At 44.2% G+C, this 18,060-nt stretch overlaps 1 protein-coding gene across 1 annotated transcript; it reads left to right on the plus strand.

Annotated features, from left to right (window-relative positions):
* Positions 1-1,393: 1,393 nt before the first annotated feature.
* On the plus strand, positions 1,394-14,892 carry NAAA (N-acylethanolamine acid amidase; the record flags this gene model as incomplete). Its single annotated transcript, XM_080639023.1, has 10 exons — positions 1,394-1,596; positions 2,097-2,261; positions 4,009-4,135; positions 4,634-4,724; positions 10,090-10,166; positions 11,557-11,729; positions 12,589-12,651; positions 13,242-13,308; positions 13,857-13,885; positions 14,817-14,892. 10 exons carry the CDS (start codon positions 1,394-1,396, stop codon positions 14,890-14,892), a joined length of 1,071 nt encoding a protein of 356 aa, XP_080495149.1.
* Positions 14,893-18,060: the final 3,168 nt, after the last annotated feature.

Below are 18,060 nucleotides of genomic sequence, written 5' to 3' on the forward strand. Positions count from 1 at the left end.
AATCCATGATAGGTAATTGGAAGGAAAAACAATATTCTGTCTCAGTCTATAATGTGTGTGTATGTAATGTGTGTGGCTGTCCTGGGGACATGATTCTGCAGACTGAGTAAACCATTTTATAAGTGGCTGGTTTTTGCCAGTGTAATAAAGCACTTTTTTCTAATACAGGTAAGTTCAAGTGAAGAGCTAGGGCAAAGAACAACCTCATGATGGCTTATGGAGAAGGCACGAATAAAATTAGCATATAGGAGGCAGTTTTCCTGTTGCCATTGAAATAGAAATGTAGCATTACACACAGGAAAACTAAGGAATCATCTTGTGGTGGGAGTTGCTGTTTTCTGATTTTTGAGGTATGCGTGAAAATAACATAATATTTGGGTTCTTTGTCAGAAGTAACTCCTGCTTTAGCCAGACTTTGAGGGGGTTACTGCTACCACCATCCTTTCTCAAATGCTGTTTGAAATGGTTTCCTTGTGGGGCAGAAACAGGTGCCATATGCACAGTATAATGGAAAGCATTCGAATGGGGTATTTATTTCCTTTCATGGGAAGGCAGGTCAATGTTTGTCCCACATGGGAATTCACTCAGCTTAGCTATATTTATGTTTAATACTCAGTTGTATTTAATTCCTATTAGTTGTTTTATTTGTGGGTTGTTGTCACATCTTGCTTCCTCAAGCCAAAAAGCTTATGGGGGGGGTGGTGGGGGAGAGAGATAAAGAACAAAGCTTCTGCAGCTTTGAATGTTACTTTTAATTAAATGCTCCTTCTGAGGACAAGGCAGGGATTGTGACTTGGGCCTAATAGCAAGTGGAGGATGTGTAGCTGAGATCAGGAGATGCAAATGCAGAGGGGCAATCCTATGGGACTGAAGGAACCACTGAAACATGAGAAGCACTTACATAATGCTCTTTCACTATTCCATTTTTTGTTGAAGAACCGAAGCCCCTTTCCCTAGATGTGCAGGTGTCCTAAAACTGAAGATTTGGAGGCTGAAAGGGGGAGACAATTACTTTTTATATTCCTTAGGGCAAGTATCTAGTCTCCTCCCTTTTCCCTCTTGTTTACAGCAAGCGGAGAGCCATGGGCTGTGGCTGTCTCCCCTCCCCTACTGTATTGGATTGCCTTTTCCAAACTGTTAGCCATACAACCGCGGGGCACTGCAGTACACACGCTCACCGCTCCTTTACTCCTGGGTTCTTTCCGCTGCACTATAGTCGCTGTCCCTCACGTCCTACCTCTGGTCTCGGCTGACCTGACACCGCAGGCTCCCCCTCTGCGCCAGGGGGCGGTCGTTGTACCTCGGGGCGGCCGCGGCCATGTCCCGGCCTTTCCCCTCGGCCTGCCCGTCTGCCGGCGGCGCTGTCCCGAACGCCGCGGCCGGGTCCAGCACTATGTGGCGGGCGGCGGCGAGGGGGTCTCGGCTGTGGGGGCTGCTGGCGCTGCTGTGCGCGGCGGCAGCGGCTCCGGCTTCCCCCTTGGCGGCCCCGTTACTGTGTAATGTGAGCCTGGACAGCCCCGCCGAGGAGCGGTGGCTGCCGGTGCTGCGGCACTTCGACCCCGCCTTCCTGCGCGCCGCCGTCGCACGGGTCATCGAGTGAGTGCGGGACGGGGCAGCTGGGGAGCGGGATGTGAGGTGGCTGGGGCGGAGGGAGCAGCCAGGGTCGCTTTTCTTCTCTCCCCACCGCCGCGGAGCCCTTGTCGCGCCGCCAAGACCCGCTCCGGCTGGGCCTGAAGGAAGAGGGTGAAGGGATGCAGCACTGCTGCTGAACTGCGCTGACCTCAGGAATTCAGGGGGTTTGAGCGTTAACTTAATACATTTACGTTATTCGTACACTTAGAAACCTGTCAGAGGGACACGTCTTTTGCTCGGGTTGTGCAGGCTTCTTGGAGGATGTGCAGAAGCCAATGGCATTTGGTGAGGGAAGGGATGCAGTGATGTCTGATGCAGCATGGGAGAGGATGGGGGTGAGCGGTCAGCACCGGCTGGGACCGGCTGCCAGAGAACTGGCATAATTCCCCGCTGTCAGACTGCTGAGTGTAAGTTGCAGACCTTTTTGTTTCTGTCTCAGCTCATGCCTTGCGTGTGTTTTGCAGTGAAAGGGTACCAAAATGGGTCCACGAAGTTATTCGACCCATAGGAATGGAATTGGAGTTCCTTATGCCACAGCCCTTCGCGGGGGAAATGCTAGGACTGTGCAGAGCCGTGGGAATAAGTCTTGGAGATGGAGTCCTGCTTAACTTTGCCTACGAATCTACTGCGTAAGTGGTACTTACCGGATCTGGTAGGAATGGATGCTGAGAGTAGTTTTAGCTCCATCTGGGAGAATGCATTAAAAGGCAGGTGTAGACATGTGGCAGATTATTTGCGCTGTTAATTCTCATACTCCTTCCTATGTCCAGCTGGAAGGTTTCATTCCCATTAGGCAGTTTGTATCCTGAATTGAAAGAGAAATGCAAACGGTGTTTTTATCTGTTGATAAAGGTAATATATAGCTGTATAAATAAATAGAGGTATGAGAACAATTTCTGCTAATCAGGAAGGACCACCAATTCAAAGTATTTGTTTTCATTTATCTTGGATCATGTAATACACTCTTTTGTCATTTAAATTGTCCAATTTCACTAAAAATTAAACTAGAAAAATTAGTTGCAATCTAGTTATTTTAACCTTTCGTCTGAGATCAGAGTGCTTCCCAGCCTCTTTCTGGATGAATGTTCTCAATGACTGCGTAATGTAATCTTTTGGTTTGCACAATGGAAAATGGATGTAGTATCTTTATGATAGAAAACAAAACATCAGTGGAAAGAATACTCAGTTTTGTTGTCTTTTTTCCCCCCTACAAGCATGTGCAGGAGAGTAACAAACACTTGGTGTTGCCTGTGAAGAGCCTAAAAATATTTCTCCATATAGAATCAATACAGGTTGTTATAAAAACCAGGCACATACAGCTGCTTGTATTTATTTTATGATTTTTCTTGCCTTCTGGTATTTGGCTAAAGCAGTCTTTCTTTTAATAGGCATTAATATCACATGAGGCAGTCATTTAAATGTTGGCTCTCTTAGTACTTCACAAAGGATAGGTATCATTCTTAGCCCTGGTAAAGCCCATGACATTTTAAGTTTCTCAGCTTTAATGTTACTAAAGAAAAACATCAGCTGGGAGAAAAGTACTTGTTTGCAGTTTTTACCTTCACAGGTTTGAAAGGCAGTGCTGGGTATCACTGGAAGGACATAATAACTTTTGAATTTTCTGCTCATTCGGAATTTCAGCCCACTTCCTGTTCTAGAGATGAGGTTAGATTATTACTGAGATGGCTGATACTTTAACAACAACTGAAAGAACTTTGTTTGACCTTTTTATCTAGTTGTGATTAAAAATGTGAGTGGAGTCCAAACTGAGATGAAATAGTGTGCAATTGTCAGAATGAAATCCAGAATGTTGTAGACTGATGCTTTGTGGATGGTTTTTAGATGTTGGCTTTTCATCTCAATTTAGAAGTGAAATAATGAAACTGGAAATAAGGAAATAATGAAGTCAAATGAAATAATGAATGTTTTCCAACTAGAATTGCTGCTTCCTACCTGGTCTGTAATATGCGACCTAATAAGTAATGTACAGTTTTGTGTGTTAGACTGTGTGGAAGAGGACTTTGCCTTATGAATATCGTGCATAAACCATATGGAGTGTTATGTAGTTATGCAGAGCTTCAGCCAAACCATTCTGACCCCACTTTTGGTTTTTTCCAATTTTAAATTAAAGCCTGTCAGAAACCTTATCTGAAAGTACAGGATGAGACTGTTCTCTCAGGCTGGGAAACACAGGTGTTAATGCAAACTCCCAGTTGTATTCTTACATTAGTATAATACTTTGCTTACATTAGTAAAATACTTTGCAGACGATAAAGTCAGTTACTCCTTCTGAAATGTTAGCTAGTTTAACTGTAATATTGCAAGTGTTGTCATAGCTTTTTCTGAAATCATTCTTTCTCCTTTTTGTTCGGGAAGGTTCTGTACTAGTATTGTCGCTCAGGATGACAAAGGAAACATTTACCATGGTCGGAACCTGGATTATGATTTTGTTGATATATTAAGCAAGATAACAATCGATGTGCAGTTTATAAAAAGTGGGCAGGTACGATCTGTTGTTGATGTGGCTGGGTGATATTCCATGAAGGAACATGGTATGGTCATATGACTGCATAGACAGCTGGAATTTAGTGTAGGAATGTGGTTTGCATCCCAGGTTTACTGGATTATTAGAGTGCTGCAGTCGCTCTCTCCAGGACTGGGGGATGAATGCTGGGTTTCTTTGCTTTCTGGACGTTCAGCTTGTGGTGATAAACTGGAACAAATAGAACATGATCTAGTATCTCAAGGTCATTATTTGGAAGAAGACGGTTAAAGGAAGGAAATGTTGAGATAGTAAAGAAGAAATACTAGAGAATAGAGAAAAGAGATCAGTCTGGGCAGGGACTGATTCTAAGGCTTTTTTTTCCCTAAGGCCTTGTTAATTTTTGTGACCAAAGTGTATTTCTTAGAAAAAAGTAGTTTGCTGCTAGAGAATGTTGCCTGTATTTGAAGTAGTATTCTGTTCCAGCATGCTGACATCCTGCGTCTTTCCTGGTTTCAGATAGCGTATCAAGGCACCACATTTCTTGGTTACGTCGGGTTATGGACTGGACAAAGTCCACACAAGTTCACAATCTCCGGTGATGAACGAGGTGAACAAATCTGTCTTTGGCACTTGATGTGACATACACTGTTTTATTGATCATTGCCTCTTTTGGCCCTTCTGTCATATTCTCCTAGAGGGAAAAATACAATTAAGGAACTGAAATTGAATGTCTTATCTTGCCCTCAGGGAGTGAAAGCATGCATGCTGCCAGGTTTTGGCTGTTGCAAAGGACAGAGGGGTTTGTTTGCCATCACAGTGTTATCTGAGCTTTAAAAGTGTCGCAGGAGGCAGAGGACCTTCGGGAAAGCCGTAAAAGACAAATTAATGTGGTCTGTTCAAGAGAAGCAACTGGAGATGGCAGAGTAGAGACTGGAAGAAAAAGTTCCAGTTGTGGTGATGATGTGGGATTGAATGGGAAAATTCAGTCCGTAAACAATTGGCTACGAGACTGGTGCTTTAGGCAGGGCTTTGGGTTCTTTGATAACGGCTGGTTTTATAAAGCTCCAGTCCGGATGATGGCACGTGGGAAAGGTTTAACTCACAGAGGCAAAAGGATGCTGGGGCATGAATTAGCAGGGCTCATTTGGAGAGCTTTAAACTAGATTCGAAAGGGGATGGGGTTGTAACTGGGCTTGCCCCAGTGGGGCAGCACTCTAGGATTGATGAAGACTGGGAGGCCTCCTATAATCCTAGGGTGAAATTGGTGAGCTCAGCTCCCTCCTTGAAATGCCTGTACACCAATGCGTGCAGCATGGGAAATAAGCAGGAGGAGTTGGAGACCTGTGTTAAGTCAGGAGATTATGATCTGGTGGCAATTACAGAGACGTGGTGGGACAGCTCACATGACTGGAATATAGTCATGGAGGGCTATGTCCTTTTCAGGAAAGACAGGCCAGCCAGGCGGGGTGGTGGGGTTGCTCTTTATGTGCGAGAGCAGCTGCAATGTACTGAGTTCTGTCCAGGGACAGGGGACGAGCGAGTTGAGAGTCTGTGGGTGAGAATTAAGGGGCAGGCTGGCAGGGGTGATACTGTTGTGGGTGTCTGTTACAGGCCACCAGATCAGGGTGAGGAAGTTGACGAGGCCTTCTACAGGCAGCTGAGAGCGGCCTCACAGTCACAGGACGTGGTCGTCATGGGGGATTTTAACTTCCCTGATGCTTGCTGGAAGGACTACACAGCAACCCAGCCACAGTCCAGGAGGTTCCTCCAGTGCATGGATGATAACTTCCTCATGCAAATGGTGGATGAGCCAACCAGGAGAGGAGCGCTGCTGGATCTCATCCTCACTAACAAGGAGGGTCTGGTCGAAGCAGTAAAGGTTGAGGGCTGCCTTGGTTGCAGCGACCACGAGATGGTGGAATTCAGGATCTTGTGTGGTAGGACCAGTAGAAGAGCAAGTAGAATTGCAACCCTGGACTTCAGCAGGGCAAACTTTGGCCTGTTCAAGCAATTGCTAGGGGAAATCCCATGGGCAAGGCTGCTTGAAGGTAAAGGGGCCCAAGATAGTTGGTTGACATTCAAGAACTGCTTATTCCGAGTTCAAGAGCTGAGCATCCCGACACGTAGGAAGTCAAGGAAGAGGGCCAGGAGACCTGCGTGGCTGAATAAGGAACTGCTGGGTATGCTCAAGTGGAAGAGGAGAGTTTATAGGTCATGGAAGGAGGGGCTGGCCACTCGGGAGGAATATAAGGCTGCTGCTAGAGGATGTAGGAAGGCAGCTAGGATGGCTAAGGCCTCCTTAGTATTAAATCTGTCGAGAGGGGTCAAGGACAACAGAAAGAGCTTTTTCAAATACATAGCTGATAAAACTAACACCAGAGGCAAGGTTGGCCCACTGGTGAATGGGATGGGTGCCCTGGTGATAGAAGATACTGAGATGGCAGAGTTATTGAATGCCTTCTTTGTCTCAGTCTACTCTGCCGGAGGCAGTCCTGAAGAGCCCTGTACTCCTGAGACCTCAGATGAAGTCAGGTCACTGGAGCAGTTTGCCTTAGTCCATGAGGAATGGGTTAGGGACCAGTTGAGCAATCTGGAGATCCATAAATCCATGGGTCCAGATGGGATGCATCCGCGGGTGCTGAGGGAACTGGCGGAAGTCATTGCTAGACCACTCTCCATCATCTTTACCAAGTCTTGGGAAACGGGAGAGGTGCCTGAGGACTGGAGGAAAGCAAATGTCACTCCAGTCTTCAAAAAGGGCAAGAAGGAGGACCCGGGTAACTATAGACCGGTCAGCCTCACCTCCATCCCTGGGAAAGTGATGGAACACCTTATCCTTGATGCCATCTTAAGGCATGTCAAGGATAAGAGGGTTATGAGGGGCAGTCAACATGGCTTTACCAAGGGGAAGTCATGCTTGACCAACCTCCTAGCCTTTTATGAGGAAATAACATTGTGGATGGATGATGGCAGAGCGGTGGATGTGGTCTACCTTGACTTCAGCAAAGCATTTGACACAGTCTCCCACAGCATCCTCATAGCTAAATTGAGGAAGTGTGGCCTGGATGATCAGGTAGTGAGGTGGACTGCAAACTGGCTGAAGGAGAGAAGCCAGAGAGTTGTAGTCTATGGGGCGGAGTCCAGTTGGAGGCCGGTATCTAGTGGAGTGCCTCAAGGGTCAGTATTGGGACCAGTATTATTTAATACATTCATCAATGATTTAGATGAGGGAATTGAGTGTACTGTCAGCAAGTTTGCTGATGACACTAAGCTGGGAGGAGTGGCTGACACACCAGAAGGCTGTGCTGCCATCCAGCGGGACCTGGACAGGCTGGAGAGTTGGGCAGGGAGAAACTTGATGAAATATAACAAGGGAAAGTGTAGAGTCCTGCATCTGGGCAGGAACAACCCCAGGTTCCAGTATAGGTTGGGGAACGACCTGTTAGAGAGTAGTGTAGGGGAGAGGGACCTGGGGGTCCTAGTGGACAGCAGGATGACCATGAGCCAACACTGTGCCCTTGTGGCCAAGAAGGCCAATGGCATCCTGGGGTGTATTAGAAGGGGGGTGGTCAGTAGGTCGAGAGAGGTCCTCCTTCCCCTCTACTCTGCCCTGGTGAGACCGCATCTGGAATATTGTGTCCAGTTCTGGGCCCCTCAGTTCAAGAAGGATAGGGACCTGCTGGAGAGAGTCCAGCGCAGGGCAACTAAGATGATTAAGGGAGTGGAGCATCTCCCTTATGAGGAAAGGCTGAGGGAGCTGGGTCTCTATAGTTTGGAGAAGAGGAGACTGAGGGGTGACCTTATTAGTGTATGTAAATATATAAAGGGGGAGTGTCATGAGGATGGAGCCAGGCTCTTCTCAATGGCAAACAATGATAAGACAAGGGGTAATGGGTATAAACTGGAACACAAGAGGTTCCACTTAAACTTGAGAAGAAACTTCTTCTCAGTGAGGGTGACGGAACACTGGAACAGGCTGCCCAGGGAGGTTGTGGAGTCTCCTTCTCTGGAGACATTCAAAACCCGCCTGGACACGTTCCTGTGTGACCTTATCTAGGTGTTCCTGCTCTGGCAGGGGGATTGGACTAGATGATCTTTTGAGGTCCCTTCCAATCTCTAACATACTGTGATACTGTGTGTGATACTGTGTGTAGAGCAAATAAAGGCTTTCCTCATTCTCTATCCTTTGCTCTTTATTCCACATTTCTCTGTCCACATAAGGCAGCTTGAAAGAGGATGGCAAGAGAAGGGCAACACTGAGATCTAGGGTAGGGGCAGCAGGGCTTGAGAAAATGCAAGGAGGTGCTGGGAAGGCAGCTGAGGACAGATCCAGTAGTGGAGGAAAGTTGAAAGATGTCAGTACTGGGAACTAAGGCCTGCCAGTAGAAGGTCTTGTAACAGTCAGGAAGGCAGAGCAGCACTTCAGTTTTCACAGATATTAATAGTTATGTCCAACTCAGACCTTGGGTTTGCCTTTTCCATCCTGTTCCCCCTCTTATTTTCTTTTTTTCCTTTCTTTTTAAGCAGCAGCCACTTTTTGCTGTTCTTTCTTAGCTGTTTGTTAGAACTGGAAACAGTGTAGTCTGAGTTAGAACCAACATCTAAAATAAGTGTTTATTTTTCACGTGTGATTGTGGTAAGCATTTTTTCTTTTCTTTTCAATATTCTCTTTTAATCAGATAATCTTGTTTCTGAGCTAAAAATTTAGGGAAATGAGTATGTGAACTACAGCTGCCAAGGGGGATGACTTTAAAGTAGGGTGAAGGTCTATCAAGTGACAAGCATATTGTTTCTGCTGTGGTTTTGTGGGTTTGGCGTACAAATATTTATAAACTTCATGTGCTGTTTTTCGTAGTTCTCATTTTCTCAAGAACACGAACACTATTACTACCTCTTTTTTACCTGTTTCATGATTTCTTTGTAATTCTTCCTGCTGTAATAATTCAGTAAGATGACTAGTGAGGTGATTCATGCTAATATTTGAGCTGACAGACGGAGACATATGAATAGATCTGCAAGATTTTTGGAAATAGCTGTTACCAAGTGCTAGTGCTGGTTCCAGTCACTTTTGACTCTTTATTGCTTATTATTCTGCTGTGAACAAAAGCAGTTTAAAATCTGAGCAGCTGGCAAGTGAGCAAAACAGGAAGGAACATGATTTTTTTTGATTGAAATTGCTAGCACTGGTAAGTTCTGAGTGCTATTGTATGTCCTCTGTACAGTGCTGAACGCTGTCGTCTTTATTGTCCACTATACCTCAGACTTCTCATTTTACAGCACCCTCTAAGGCAGCTGGTCACAGGAATAGCGTACCTTTTGGTAGACAGTCTAAGATAATGATGACTTCTGTTGTTACAGGTCTTTCTGGAAAGCAGGGGTGGTAATCCAGCTGCCGTGGTTGAACTTCAGTTGGGATTATGTTATCTATTTATATTTGAGCTGTAGTTTCACCTGGATGTGATGCACTTTGTTAGCTCTTCTGAAGTGTTGACATTCTATGCTGATAGGCAGCTGCCCTGTTTCACTGATTTAGCTGTCTGTGGTAGTTTAGTATCCAAATCTAATGGTACATAAAGCTGAGCATTTGAAACACAGATTTTGTAAACCAGGTGCTTTCTAGGGTATGTTAGCCTGGTTCTGCAGCACATTTTATGTGTAAATACCAGTAAAGGAATACAGTAGCAAAGGAGTACTGTCACCATTCAGTGTTATAAACAGTGAGCTTGAGACGGTACAGAGGCTCTGACTGTTTTCAGATTGTGTGTGCTTTGTTAGTCAATGTAAGCTGCCTAAATTTGATGGTTTTATGATAGTGGTGTAGTTAGAGAATGAAAGAATTTATTGCACTGCTCTTTTGTAAGGCAGTAAGGGAGAGATTGCAGAGCTAGAGACAAAAGAAGGCAGGAGGATAAATTTCACAGAGCATGAGTAACATGCATGCATAGTAATTTCTTTTCTTTCTGTTTTTTTAGCGGGTGGTAGATGGTGGGAAAATGCAATAGCTGCTTTTCTGAATCGGAATTACCCTGTCAGCTGGCTTGTCCGAGATGTAAGTTCCCCAAGTCATTTTCTCATATTTCACAGTGATGTCATTTGTACTTACAAACTCTTAGTTTCCTATAAAATTCAATAAACTGATAAGTAGATGCATTTTGTAAGAGGAAATACGTATTGTCACCAAAACATTAGTGATGTGTATGGGGGAGGGCAATTCCAGTCCTTCCGGGGGGCAAGCTGTAATCAGTGCCAAAAGTCTTTGAGAAGCTATGCAAAGACTTAATTCCTAGGGACTATTTCAGCTAGCTGTGATTTTGTAATTTAACAAGATGAAGCAGCTGCACCCTGAGATGGTTAGTATCTCACCCAGTGGTTATTTTACACTATGGTTGATATGTTACCATATTAAAAATGTAGACCTCACTGGTGAGCAGAAGGATTACACTGGTATTCTGTATAGTCTGTTTTATCAATACTGCGTTAAGGTCCTACTAAGATAAAATGGGTCTGCTGCTTCTCAGAGTCTTGACTTATGGTAAACATGAATGATATGGTATGTAGGTAAATAATGTCTGCTGGAGAGTTTGTGGTTCCTATTTTTTGAGTTTGAGATGTGACTTCAGGCTGTGACACAGTCACTGCAGCATTGCTGTCAGAGATAACTTTTCCAGAGCTTTCCTCACCTGTCTGAACAGTTTTGTTTGATGCATGATCTACATGTTTGTTTTTAGTTCCTGCACAGCATTCATTTTTAAAGATGTACTTCCACAGGTTGTGGCCCTGTGCATGAAAACAATAGCTTCATTGGCTGTGGTGACTGTCCATTCATACTAAGTTGGCCACCTGCCTGTGGCAGGGCTTGCTGTGAGCAATGCCTCTGCCTTATTCACCATTGTTGCCTAAATCCTCTTAAACCACCAGCTTTGATGGTTTAAACCTCCATATTTCTCAAAATGGAGATATGCAGTGTGATTTTCCCTTCTTCCATCCCCATTCATCTGTTCCATTGATCACATTGAAAGGCTCTGCTGAGGACAGAATTTGCAGAGTATGGACATGCCTCTGTCATTTGAATGGCATGTCATTTGAATTTCATTTTGAATAATTCCATTTGAATTTCATGTGCTTTTTGCTTTTTAACCATATACATATGTGTACATACATGTGTGTATATGTGTCTGTGTATTTATTGGTTGAATATTTGCAAAGCTGGGATTAAGGAGTTCATTCACAAGTCACATGCGTTTCATGTTCATATGCCAGTCAGTTTGGAAAACTATTTTCAGAGAAATATTTTCAAGTAGCACTTCAGTCAGTTTCAAAAAAGCTGGACCAGTTTTCCTTTATAAGATGTCCCAGTGCTCATTTTTGTGCTTGACCATGCTCTGTGATCCCTGGTTCACTGTGATCTCTGGTTCACTGCAATCTCCTTTTTGTAATAGACCCTGAGCAGAGCAGAGGACTTTCAGTCGGCTGTTCTCAGACTAGCTGGCATTCCCATCATTGCTGAAGTTTACTATATTGTAGGAGGTGTTTCGCCCAAAGAAGGCATGGTCATAACAAGGAACAGGAGGGGGCCAGCAGATCTCTGGCCTCTCGATCCTTTAGGTGGAGCGTAAGTAGCAAAAACCATTTTGTTTTGTGTTCTTTTTCATATTCCCTCCTGGGTGATTGGTAAGGTTAGTGACACAGCTTTCTCAAGAGGTTCAGGGCATTGCTTATTAATACTTACAGCTGGACAGGAAGGCTTGAAAGCCTCTGCAAGGAGCCCCAGCTCCTTCTCTTTGAGAAGGAGTCACACCACCTTATCAGGTTGGGGCAGTCTGGAGGATTAAGGGTGGAAAAAGAATCTGTATGTGCTAATTTTTTTTAGCCAGATTCTAAAGGAGGCAAGGCTCGAGGGCCTTTCCTGTCTGTCTGCCAGGTATTGCACCAGGAAATTCAGCAATTTCCAGGTAGCTTTGACTTAATGTGGTGGAAGGGTTGAAGGCTCAAAAATAACTTTCTATAAATTTTGTTGACATCAGCAGTGTAAAACACGAAGGAGATTCTGAATAGTTGCCCTGTGGTGAAAAGGGCACTGAATGCATACAGCCAGTCAGTAAGTACTGGCTTACCCACAGCCAGGTGTCCTGTTGGCTTTGTGTACTCCCAGTGGAATGCTGCAGGCTGCATCATACCCATGGTCTCTTCTCCAATCAGTTCTTTAAAGGTCTGATACTGCTCTTATAGCAGTCAGCAGTGCTCTTGTCACTGAGGCCACTAGAAGTTCAGACGTTGCTCCTTTTTCATTTGTGTTCAGTGTTTTATGGTAAAAGCCACTTGGTATATTAACATAAGTGTCCTTGGGCTGGCATGAGGTGCAGGAAGGAGGTTTTTCCTTTTGGCAAAACAGAGACAGCGAGTCTTGGCCTTGATTAATTACCTACTGATTTGCCTTTTGTTTGTTTTTATATTTGTTTGTTGTGTTATAGGTGGTTTCGTGTGGAGACAAACTATGACCATTGGACTACCCCTCCTCCTTTTGATGATCGAAGGTGAATTTAGTTTGGAGCTCTGTGGTGAGATAACACTGTTATTTTGAAAAGGCTTAGAGATTTGGGTGTTTTCCTTTCTGAGGAGGTGTTAGCTCCTTGAGAGGGCAGCTTACTCTGTTTCTGTAAAGCCACTCAAAAGGGAGCAGATAAAGTAAGGAATGATATTCACAGATGCCCGAGGAAAGTCTGTGTGGCATTGCCTGGCATAAAAGATGAGAAATTGAAGGATAAGGCGTATACCAAAAATTGCTTTATAGAGCAAAGTTTAGTAAAAGTTAAAGGATTTAGATTCACAGTGAAGAAGTATTTGGTGATGCTATGAAGGTGCTCGCAGACATCGCACAGTCTTCAGGCTGTGTAGTATGCAAAAAGCTGTTGGCACATTCCCTGTTGGTCTGTACTCAGTGGTGTAGTAATAGAGTAGCTACAGTGGTGTGAGTCTAGATTCAGTCACACAGAATTCTGGATTATTTTAGGCCAAGGAAGGCTTTTCAGTGTAAAGGCATTTAGTGAGGAATTTTTCACATTGGTGCTTTGTAGCGTTTGGAACAGTAAAATGTGTTTAACAATACTGCGTTGCTTTCCTCCAGAACTCCAGCTATCAAAGCTCTCAATGCTACTGGGCAGCACAACATCAATTTTGATACCCTCTTTAAGGTATTTCTTTTAAATTCTGCATTGTGACTTTGACTTAAAATTTCTTTCTTGAAGCAGCAGTGCAGTTGCATTTTTTTCAGGGTTTTAAAGGCTGTACTGGCAAGGCATGGTGACAAAGGTGTGCTGTACAACCATCTCTGGAGAGTTAACGACTGATAAGTTTATTTGTTAAAATGTTTCTGAACTCGCTTGCCTGGGCATTTTGTAGTAGCCTGCCAATCTAAGTGGAAAGAGGTGAATTCCATCAGCATCATCTTTGTGCAGTTCTTTACTTCAAGCACAATTACAAATATGACTGTAGGCAGATAAAGTGCTAGGCATGAGTGATATTTACCAGTGAGTTTGGAGATCTTAAATGTGTATTTAGAGGGTTTTTAAAGAATATTTTTGTAAAATGGTATGATGGTAAAAACCCCCAACAATCAGCAAGAGAAATCCCTGATTTTGCATTATTCCTTTTCATAACTTTACCCTATTACTGTCTCTAAATAGCCTTTTAATTCCCTCTTCATTTACCAAAATGACAACTCTTCAAACTTTCTGTACAGGTGTTGTCAGTGAAGCCAGTCTTAAACAAGTAAGTATTGGACCCAGAGATGTTAGTCATTGCCTCCTGCCATACCTCTGGCCACTTACAACTCAATCACAAACTTGCTTAGGATATTCCTATGTGTCTGTCTGATTATCTTGTGGTTTCCTGGCTTAGATTTTTGCCTGTGGATGTGATGCTGTGTTTTCACTTCCACAGCACTCTTCCTCTTTGGTCTGCCACCCCAGCCAAGAAACCACACTTCGTTAGGCTCAGTCTGGTGAAGGGAAGTTCCTTTGCAGCAGTGAAACAAATGACTGCTTAGAGGAGGAACTGAACTTTCTGCTAAGTCATTTATGCCTTGCACTTTTGGAACCTTAAGATTTGTGTTAACACTGAAAATGGCTTTCTCTGGAGTTTCTGAAGTAGCTTTGCTTGATGTAGAAAAAGGAAAAAAATGGCAAATGGGGACATAGCTTTTAGGTACCACATACTGAATTTTGAAGAGGTTTATTTCAGTGTACCATTATTGTTCTGCACCTTTGTGGGTTTTCCTGTTTTGTTTTGCTTTTATATGGAGCTCAGTACATTCTTTAGATCAGTCACTGGCATGAGAGCTTGGTAATGGCTTCTTCAAGGTTAATACCAGGATTCCTTCTCCTCTGTCATATAAATGTGAGGAAATTTGGAAAGGAGAAGATTATATCTGTGTCACTGCTGAGATTAGAAGTACCATTTTTTTAATACTGTGATAAAATGGATGTAGAAACACAGTGCTAAAGTGGGGGGAAAAATACTAAAAATTTGTGCCAGCAACCTTCATTTTTATCAATCTCCTTCTCACTTTTTCTAACCCTTCTGTACCTAAGCACAACATTCGTTTTCACTAAAAGTTGTTCTGCTGCTTTGCTAGTTTTAGAAATGAATCTGCTTGCCTTTGGAATGTCACTCACTCACTCCTTTCCTCTTTCCCTGCCAGTAACACGGTGTATACCACAGTAATGAGCGCTGCACTTCCAGATAAGTACCAGACATGGATCAGAACTGACACGTGAAGAGGTGTAAGTAGTGTGCTGGTACTCCCAGGTACTTGCACTTAAATAAAAATGTCAGCTGAAGAGTCATTGAGGGACAAAGCACTGCAGTAGCACTCAGGTGACTTAGTCTGAATTCCTGCTTCTCCCCTTGGTTTTCTTATCGACCTTGGGTAAATACCTTCCCTTGTTGTTGTAACGATCCGCAGGTATTGACATTCCTTGCAAAACTCTTGGAGGTTATCATAGGAAAAGGGCTTTGTTAGAGAGGAGGGGTTGGCTGTTGCTGTGACCTAAAGGGAGAGGTTCCCTCTGTGCGCATTCTTGCTATTATTTTTGCCAGTCTTCCCACTCCTATGCTTGCATGCCTGCAGGTGGCTGACTGTGACAGGAGGCCCTGCCAGAGCCAAGCTAATCCCAGCAGGAGGGGTTGGTGCACTTGGCAGCAAGAAAGATCAAGCTTAATTTGTGACAGCCCCTCACAGATGACTGAACATGGACATCCTTTGAGGGGTTTGTCCTGTGAGCTTGTGGAAAAAGTCGAAGCACTTAAACGCACAGGGTGCCTCTCGTAGTGGCTTTAATGTGTTCAGAGAAAGACATTAGGTTATGTTGTTTCTGTTCCAAGAAACTCTGGTTGTGTGGTCTTGGCAGGAGCATGAGAAGCTCCTGTTCCAGTTTATATAGTTTTTAAAATTACGACTAGTATTATATTTGTGGCAGTTACGTTGGACATGTGGTTTTAGCAAGAGCAGTTCTGTTCTCTTAGGGATTCTGACAAGTTTGTTTCTTAATTCTATACAAACCTGTGCTCTCTTCTGAATCTTTGTTTGTTTTGGTTTTTTCAGTTCAACAGACAAAATGAGTGAAAAGCTGAAGCTTTCCAAGCCCAGCGTATGCTTTTAAAATCACTTTCACAAGCAGCACAGTTGTTCTGGCTTATTAATTGTGTGAACCTTTGAGGAAACAATGGCTTGTTAGCTCTTTGAAGTGTTGCAGATGATACTGTTGGTGAACTGTAATGAATGTTGGATTGATTTTATTGTAATTACTTTGTGATTACTGATTGTAATTTACTAGAAGATGTTGATGGCTAAAAATTGCTTTTACTGTTTTTGGAAAGGGTTGTGAAATGTATTTATGTGCTGACTAATAAACAAAAAATCATGTATTTTGCATGTCCTGTAGGTTTGAATATAGTGAAATAAACATATGCAGCTGATTGCTTTTTTTTGTTTGTTGGGTTGCACTGTGACTGCATATTGAATTTGGGTACTTCTTGGGAGCACCCCAGAAATACTGAAGGATTTAAAGAGTCAATACGAGTGGATAACTTTACATAAAGCTCGAGGTCCCGTTCTTCACTGGACAAAATTCCTGCTAGTGCCAGTGAGGATTTTCCCTGAGAGAAGGATGTGTGATCAGAGAGTTAGGTCGGAGCACTGTTTCCAGGTATGTGCAATGTTGCCTTGCAGTAGCTGTCCACTGGTTATGCAAACAGTTCCTGTTACAGCTTTCTGGGGATGTGGGCCCTTTATCTTCTTGGGCTGAGTCTGGCTGAGTGTCATAACCTACTTACCTGCATCCTCTACTTCTGCAGGGATAAATGTGCTGCCAGGTTTGCCTTGTCCCAGTTTGTACCGGGACATGTCCCAGTTTGTGCATGTTAGGAGTCGTGTGCCAGAACGATACATTTGAAAGAGAGGGAATTTCAGGAGGAAGATGTAAATAACAGTGATCACTACGTCTCTGAGATTCCAGAATGACATTGCTGTAATTTACAGAGCAGGGACTGACTCTGATCCCAGCAGTTTATGTAACAGCCACCCACAAGTGAAGACAAAAGGATCCTTACAGGTGTAACATCATCTTGACCTCAGAAGTGTTAGGCTGATTATCTTCTCAGTGGTATATAAACTTAATCAGGTGTATTTGTTTCGATGTGTACAAACACCTCTGGAGTGCGTGAATATTTGGTAGCCATGAATATTCAGGTTGCATTTGGCTGCTCCTGTTGGGTTTTTGTTTCATCAGCTGTTCGGAATGTGCTCAAGCCCAGCCACAGCACAGATTAGGGAAATGTGGGGTTTTCTAAGATTTTAAAAAAAAGAATCTAGATTTGAACAAGTGTAAGTGTTTTTTTCCTTTTATTTTAGAATCATAGAATAGTTAGGGTTGGAAAGGACCTTGAGATCATCTAGTTCCAACCCACCTGCCATGGGCAGGGGCACCTTACACTAAATCATGTCACCCAAGGCTCTGTCCAACCTGGCCTTGGACACTGCCAGGGATGGAGCATTCACAACTTCCTTGGGCAACCCATTCCAGTGCCTCACCACCCTCACAGTAAAGAATTTCTTCCTTATATGCAATCTAAACTTCCCCTGTTTAAGTTTTAACGCCGTACACCTTGTCCTGTCACTGCACTCCCTAATGAAGAGTCCCTCCCCAGCATCCTTATAGCCCCCCTTCAGATACTGGAAGGCTGCTATGAGGTCTCCACGCAGCCTTCTCTTCTCCAGGCTGAACAGCCCCAACTTCCTCAGCCTCTCTTCATACAGGAGGTGCTCCAGTCCCCTGATCATCCTTGTGGCCCTCCTCTGGACTTGTTCCAACAGTTCCATGTCCTTTTTATGTTGAGGACACCAGAACTGCACACAATACTCCAAGTGAGGTCTCACACAAGAGCAGAGAGGAGGGGCAGGATCACCTCCTTCGACCTGCTGGTCATGCTGCCTTTGATGCAGCCCAGGATACAGTTGGCTTTCTGGGCTGTGAGCGCACGTTGACGGCTCATGTTCATTTTCTCATCGACCAACACCCCCAAGTCCTTCTCCACAGGGTTGCTCTGAATCTCTTCTCTGCCCAACCTGTAGCTGTGCCTGGGATTGCTCTGACCCAGGTGTAGGACCTTGCACTTGGCATGGTTAAACTTCATCAGGTTGGCATCAGCCCACCTCACAAGCGTGTCGAGGTCCCTCTGGATGGCATCCCTTCCCTCCGGCGCTATCAACCGAACCACACAGCTTGGTGTCATCGGCAAACTTGCTGAGGGCGCACTCAATCCCACTGTCCATGTCACCGACAAAGATGTTGAACAAGACCGGTCCCAACACTGATCCCTGAGGGACACCACTCGTTACCAGTCTCCAGCTGGACATCGAGCCATTGTCCACAGCTCTTTGCATG

Source organism: Psittacula echo (genome assembly GCF_963264785.1).
Source record: "Psittacula echo genome assembly, chromosome: 1".
In the NCBI taxonomy this organism is placed as follows: domain Eukaryota; kingdom Metazoa; phylum Chordata; class Aves; order Psittaciformes; family Psittacidae; genus Psittacula; species Psittacula echo.